At 35.8% G+C, this 7383-nt stretch overlaps 1 protein-coding gene across 1 annotated transcript in view; it reads right to left on the bottom strand.

Annotated features, from left to right (window-relative positions):
- Positions 1-251: 251 nt before the first annotated feature.
- The window catches only part of LOC107716125 (ephrin type-A receptor 2-like), a 23591-nt gene continuing 16459 nt past the window's right edge, over positions 252-7383 (bottom strand). Inside the window, exons 12-17 of the mRNA XM_016522463.1 lie at positions 6749-6810; positions 6383-6592; positions 6078-6227; positions 5777-5970; positions 5231-5386; positions 252-2199 (exon numbers count right to left, since the gene is read on the bottom strand). Coding sequence (XP_016377949.1) covers positions 2091-2199; positions 5231-5386; positions 5777-5970; positions 6078-6227; positions 6383-6592; positions 6749-6810 — 881 coding nt within the window. The 3' untranslated portion in view covers positions 252-2090. The remainder of the gene's footprint in view (positions 2200-5230; positions 5387-5776; positions 5971-6077; positions 6228-6382; positions 6593-6748; positions 6811-7383) is intronic.

Genomic DNA, 7383 nt, shown 5'->3' on the forward strand with positions numbered 1-7383 from the left:
TCAGAAAGGCGGGGCATAGAGGAGAAACAATAATGTACTGTATGTGGAAAATAATGTGTTTTTTGAACCTTAAACCACATAAACACATTTCATTACACCAAATACACAAAATAATGTTCTTTTTAGCAACATCATATGACCCCTTTAAAGCATCACAATGAAGCTGTAATTAGGAGCAGCAACTTCCTATCTATTCTATTATGCCTTTTTATTGTTGAAGAAACAAGAAAAGAAGTCAAAGTGACATTGAATTTAAAGGCTACAAAGATTTTATTGTGACTGAAAGACAAACTTCCATTACAAATAAATCCCAAATCAGTGTTGTTAAAACAATAAATAAAGTAAAAAATAAATAGACTATTAAATAAAGTACAAAACCCAATCAAACTGGTTTTTGTTTGGAAATATGTATGTTTGCACTGAGCTTTTCAAATGTCAATGTTTAGAAAATGGTCAGAACCAAGATAGGTGATCAAAAATGACAAATTTCCCTTTCCAAAAAAGTTCTGCAATCATTACAGTTTGCCAGTATCAACGTCCCACTTAGAAAAGATATGAAACACAATATCAACTTCAAACAAACACTAAATGTGTAATTTCTAAGTATGGAAGAACCCATCTGCTTTCAACATCTAGTAATAATCAGAATAAAGTGAAATTAACAAGGAACTGCAATATCATCCGTTAAGAGTTAAGGACATCAGGTAGCTGGTTCTCTCCTCTGTTAATACAAAAAAAAAAAAGAGTTTAACATTGAGAAATACTTTTTCCATTCAAGGGGTTTATCTACCCCCCATTTGAAATCATATTGAGGTCCTATAAGCAAGGAATGTATTTCTTTTTGTATTTATTTATATAAGGAAAGCATTTCATCCCAGCATATCTTGAATCAGTTAATCATAAACCAGATCTTCCAAAGAGAACCTCTGCAATTCACAACTCCAGGCGACTTTAATCTGCTGATACAGAATGAATAACAGACTTTGGTATATCATCCACATATCCTGGTCCACATAACTATCTGTTTGATCATTTTCTTAGTTTGCTAGGACTGTCACTTGGTGCAAATATCTGAAAATCAGAACCGTGCATTTGTTTGCAGAACACCGCCGGATCGCATTTTCCCATTTGATTTAGTCCGACAATCTGTTCCAGAAAGTTTTTTCTTCTTAACCCATTTCCATTTTGTCATTTTGCTCGCTCTTTGTTCCTTTCGATCCTTAATGTCATCATTGCTGTAACCTTTCATAACGATAAGGAACGAGACAGCTGCTGAGAGTTCTGATTTAAGTGCTATTTCATGGCGGTGCCTCCGCTCTTCTTGTTTGCAGAGAAAACACAGGATTTAAGGAACGCCTTGCTGCTCTGTTTTATCTAAACCAGAGACTTTAAACTTGATGGTCCAAAGCATATAGCGCTGAGAGTGCAATTGTAAAGAAATGTCATCTTGCGAGACATGAAATCATAGCCAACTCAAGCATGATAGAAACCAGAGAGCATTATAATCACCTTGATCTCAGCAGAAAGTCGCTAAGTCTTACGTTAAACCCATAACCGCTAGCTTTGCGTCCACATTTCTGGTAGAGAAAGACCTGTGGGTCTGTTTTTCTCTCTTACTGCTGAAACGTTCAGTCAAGTACAGAGCAATACATTGCCAGTTCCCCTACAACACCATTGGAGGAGCAACGCATATGATCTGAGCGTAAAGTGAGTGCTAACTAGCATTGATCGCTCTCCGGCAAAAAATAAGCATGCATATGAAACTAAACAAAAAAAAATGAAATGAAACTAAAGAAATGACTATATCTTCTCTAAAAAATAAACATATGCGTATAGTAAAAATATATCTAATATACAAGGTTTGATGCATACATCAATAGCTTTTTGATTGTTTTACACTTGCTCCATTTTTTGATAAGTACATCAAATGCTACACGTGTCGTCTCCACAGCGGTGAGAGTCCATCTTGCTAGACTGTAGGGTTATGGCCAGGTCAAGGGCTGTCCCTGCAGTTCAATCCCGAGGCAGCTGAGTGTTTATTCAGTCCACAGCCAAAGGGTTTGTTCCCTTCGGTGCATTTTAAAGACAGTTCACACTGCAAACACACTCAGGGTGCTCGTCTGGTCCTTAAGCCCCAAGATGCTGTAGGCAATCCTCTTCAGATGGCCCGGTAGACGGACGCCAATGTTACAGATATCCCTGGGAAACAGAAAAGAAAGAGCGTGTGAGAACGGGAGGGCAGGGTTATTAAGGTTTTGACATTTTTATTTTGTTTATATTTGTATTTTCAGTTTATTTTTTGTTAGTTCTTACAGTTTTTACTTAATTAAGTTAATACACTAAATTTCATAATACAGCATGTCTCCAAAACTAAATCTAAATTTAATTTATGTCCATTTTGATTTTATTTTATTTTATTTTAGATTGGGAGTCATAAAATGTATTTTAGCTTATTTTCAGTTTTGCCAAGTTGTTTTCCTTATTTTCGTTTATTTATTTAAAAAATGTTTATTCTTTAGTTTCTGTTTTAGTTTAGTCTTAGTTTTTATTAAGTTTTAGCAACATTTTATAACTTCCCATGCAAATGCTTTTTATAGTTTTATAATTATAGTTCAAGTTTTATAATACACCATTTATAAAAAACTAAAACAAAAATTAAGTTATGTCCATTTTCGTTTTATTTTAGTATATGTTCAGTTTCAGTTTTGCCGAGTCATGTTAAATTTTTAAGTTAAAGTTAAATTTTAGTTTTATTTTCATTTTCAGTTTATTTTTATTTTTTTGTTAGTTCTTACAGTTTTTGTTAATTTTGGTTTTAGCTAAAGTTAATGCGCTCAATTTTATAATAAAGTATGTATCTAAAACTAAAACTAAAGTAAAAATTGGCATTAATTATTTGTAGATTTTTTTGGTTTTGGAGTCATAAAATGTATTTTAGTTTAGTTAAAGTTTTGCCAATACATTATTTATTTTTATTCTTTAGTTTCTGTTTTAGTTTTTATTATTTTGAAGTTTTATTGTAGTTTTCTTTTTTATTTTACTTTTAGCAAAGACACCATGCAAATGCAAAAAGTTTTTTTTTTTTAAATATACCATGAATCAAACTAAAACTCAAAAAATTATTTTTGTCCATTTTCACTTCATTTTAATTCGTCTTTGGAGTCACAAGTCATATTTTAGTTTAGTTTTCCCAGTTAAGTTTTTGTTTTCCTTTTAATTAATTAATTAATTATTTTTTTAATTAAATTTTAGTTAGTTTTCATCAAAGATAATAACACAGTGGGAGGATGCTTAAAAATTATACATAATCATGTCTTTCAAAAAGTAATTTTGAGGAGGCATTTGAAAGATAGCATGTTATCAGAGTCCTAATTACATTTTAAATTAGCGCCTTGATGATTTAACAAGGATTCCCTTCACCCGCCATGAATCAGAGCTGGCCGGCACAAGCAGCGGAGGACTTGTAAATAGTTTTTGGCTTTAAAGAGTGCTACCAGATGACACCAGATGGAACAGTCGGCCATAAAATAAAAGACAAACACATCAAAGGCATTTCTGGTCCTCCACACAAAGTTCAGCAAGCTTCTAGGCTAAAAACACCCACGGGAGCAGAGCCAGAAGTATTGGAGCTACGCTGTTACTACACTCCCAACCCCTTCATCAGTCAGACTGCCTCCTCCGTGAGGTCCAGCACTGTCGTCTTTACCTCCACATGTACATCAGCTCTCTCCTTCACCACCCCTACACTCTTTCATCTCATGTCCTGGCTTTTAAGTCCAATCGTGTTGATGTGAGGGGGAGCAGCCGCATAACCTCATGGCCCCAGCAGGCAGAAACAGTGGTTCCTGGCTACAGTGAAAGCACAGGCCTCGACTAGCGCTGTTGGGAATGGGAGGGAAGAGAGAGAGTCTATCGAAACAGTGGGAGGAAGGGAGGGATGGTAGAAGAGGGGAGGGGGAACAGCATGCCACAATTCACCACATCCAGGCCACTAAAAACCACGTCTATTCTTTCTCTGCTTCCACAGTGTTTTACGTTCAAACTTGAATCAACGAGTAGCATTTTTAAGGTGTTTGCTGAGAAGACGCTGAAAGGTTTTTACGTTTTTATGTAAAATGTTATCACTTGACTCGATTAAAAGTCTTACGAAGGTTAAATCATTATTACAATTGATGTGGTTTCCGAGCTCGCCAGATACAGTAAATCAAAAATGGTCTGCGGTTGTGCGAGAATATCCTTGCAACCAAAGCATACATTTAAGCCACATTCAATTACCGGATCCCTAAAACAAAAACATGGAAAATATTTATATGTTCTAGGAATTATTAAAAGTTAAAAGATACCATCTTATTTAAATATGATTTTGTCGTGACCAATCAGCCTCAGTGTAGGTTGTATGCGACAGGAAAGGAAGCTCTCCAAACACTCTCAAATTATGTTCATCTGGGGCCATTTTATTCAAAGGACTATTTTACATAATGTCAGAATACTAATTTTGTATTATGTAAGAGGGAAAATTGATGATAATAATAATAATAATAATAATACACATAAATATAAACAAAATTACATATTTGAATAGTGAGATAATAATTATTATTATTAATATTAAACATTACATGTTAACTATTTAATAACAATAATTTTCATTATTAATATTAATTATAAATTTTTGTTCTTGTTCTAATATGTTATAGTTATTAAATAATAATAATAAAGATACAAAATTTATAATTTTATTCGTTCATTTACTTATTTTTTCTATAATAACTATTCTTTGATCAGTACATGGCGGAGACAAGTCTTCAGAACAGCTAATTCATTTATAAATGAAATTAATAGGATGTTTAACAAAAGTAAGGTCATTTGCAGTCTTTGCATGCCAGAAACACCATTTACGGGCAAATAGTCATGATAACAGAACATGTAAAAAACGTTTTATGACTCCAGTCTCTATATATTTAGAGACTAAATTTGAACGAATTAGCTATAGAAAAATATATACTTTTAATCTACTGAAAACACTAGATTTTAGCTGGTTCCAGTAAAATGAAAGTCAAACATTCCATTTATCTGGACATCAGGATATGACACACCAAGTAAAGCAGAAATCAGTTCTGCAGAAATGCACTTTGGACAGTTGGCGTGATCTCATCTGATTGTTCACAACCACGCTTCCCTTGTATAGCGTGCTACAGGTCCAGAATGAGGGGAACTTAGCGTTACTCACTCGCTCTTCATCTGCAGCACCTGCTCCATGCTGACGATTCCAGCTATGCTGAAGTTTTCACTGTACTGGCTCATCTTGATGGACTCCAGCCACTCGGCCACAGACCTGAAGGGAGAGCCATCTGAGCCACTGGTGCTGGGAAGCCGAATGGAAACTCTGACAAAGACAGAACACAAATACATTCAACAAACCACACAGTTAGACCTTTTTTGTAATTATTGGGTGGGAAAGAGACACATTGCGAGCGGAAAACCTGTCTGTTCGGTTTGAGAATTCTGATAAAGATACGTAACTCTCGGATTTTTCCCTCTTGCACGCATACAAATGTGAAAAACATCAGAAGATGCCAAATCATTCAGCGGCACCACTGGTACGAGGTGCATGTCTTAACTTTAAAAAGGAATGACTTTGTTTGAACTACCACTTGACTTTCTTGCGCAAAATTGTGTAACAGACAGTACATGCCTCGACTTCTCTCTGCCGTTCACGTCTTGTGAAGCTTCATACGAGCCTTTTAAGAATTCAAAGCATGTGTTGAGCTCTTACCGAGGGTCAAAATCTGCAATGGCCTTCAGAGAATCTGGGCTCTTGAGGAGTTTGTCTATTATGCTGACAATGTCACCAAAGCGGGGCCGTTTGGAGCGATCTTGCAGCCAGCACTGTAACATCAGCTGATAGACGGCAGAGGGGCAGTCCATTGGAGCAGGAAGGCGGAAAGCCTCATTAATGGCCTTCATTACCTAGAGAGACAAAAGTAGTCGGATAAGACATTCTGCTCAAAGGAAGATCCTTTGGGACAAACAGCAGAGTTATTGTTCATAGCCGATGTGGTATGGCCAGTCCGTACCTCATGGTTACTCATGTCCCAATAGGGCCTCTCTCCAAAGGCCATGACCTCCCACATGACAATGCCAAAACTCCACACATCACTTGCTGACGTGAATTTCCTGTAAGCTATGGCCTCCGGAGCAGTCCAGCGAATAGGAATTTTACCTCCCTGTTGGAAAAAAAACATATAAACAAGTGTCCGGCAATCCCATGTAATTTCAGAAAATCCTGAAATAATAACCAGGTTGTAGTAATGGTAAAACAAAGACATCTGGAGTTAAGAGCAGCTTCTTAACCACACATTTATTTGCTATGCGAACTTACGCTGGTGGTGTAGGTTCCTTCAGGGTCATCTTCCAAAACACGTGACAAACCAAAGTCAGACACCTTACACTCCAGGTTGCTGTTGACCAAGATGTTTCTGGCAGCCAGATCCCTGTGTACATAGCTCATGTCTGAGAGATATTTCATTCCAGCCGCAATGCCACGGAGCATACCAACCAACTGGAAGGATGATATCTCGCCATCATGGTCCTGTGAAGAAGTAAGAGTTTCTAGTTTTTCTTGTGAAAGGAAAACCACACAAGGGAATTCTTGAGTAAATTATTTGCTATGTTAAATCACTATGCAATTATGTCAGTATCATCTGTCATCATTTTTCTACCTCAGCGATGAATTTGACAAACTTACCTTCAGGTATTTGTCAAGAGCTCCATTTTCCATGTGCTCAGTAACAATCATGGCATGCTTGACTGAAAAGAAACAGACAAAGACAAAGCGGCTTTACAAAACGAAAAGTAAAAAAGTTCTCATTAAATATTTTCAAAGGATAAAACTCAACAACAAAAACGTTTATTAATATTTAATACAACACCGTTATTTTTATGTTTTGTTAAATAACGATATACACACACATATAGCATGTTTTTATTTAAAGAAATATTTTATTTATTACTATAAATAAATTACTATATATTTAATACAAATATTTGTATATTTCCCGTAAGTGTGGGCGCGGCCATTTGTAAATTTAAAGTGTCTGGCTTCCGGTGTCATCCGCTTCCAGCTATTTTGAGCTATTTTCACGTCTTGTGAAGCTTCATACGAGATTTTTTTTAGCTGTATAAAACAGCTCGTTTTGCTGCTTGATATTGAAAACTGGTGTGTCTTACCATATTATTTTAATGTATTATCTTAATTATGAACACACTGGTTTGTAGTGCAAACAGTTTTACCGTTTACTGAACTTTATTCTTCTTGTTATTTCTCTACAGCAGCTAATGAACTGGAAGTCTCACACATTCACAGAAAACGGCTTACATCTG

The sequence above is a fragment of the Sinocyclocheilus rhinocerous genome, unplaced genomic scaffold (genome assembly GCF_001515625.1).
Source record: "Sinocyclocheilus rhinocerous isolate Xijiao unplaced genomic scaffold, SAMN03320098_v1.1 scaffold148, whole genome shotgun sequence".
Lineage (NCBI taxonomy): Eukaryota > Metazoa > Chordata > Actinopteri > Cypriniformes > Cyprinidae > Sinocyclocheilus > Sinocyclocheilus rhinocerous.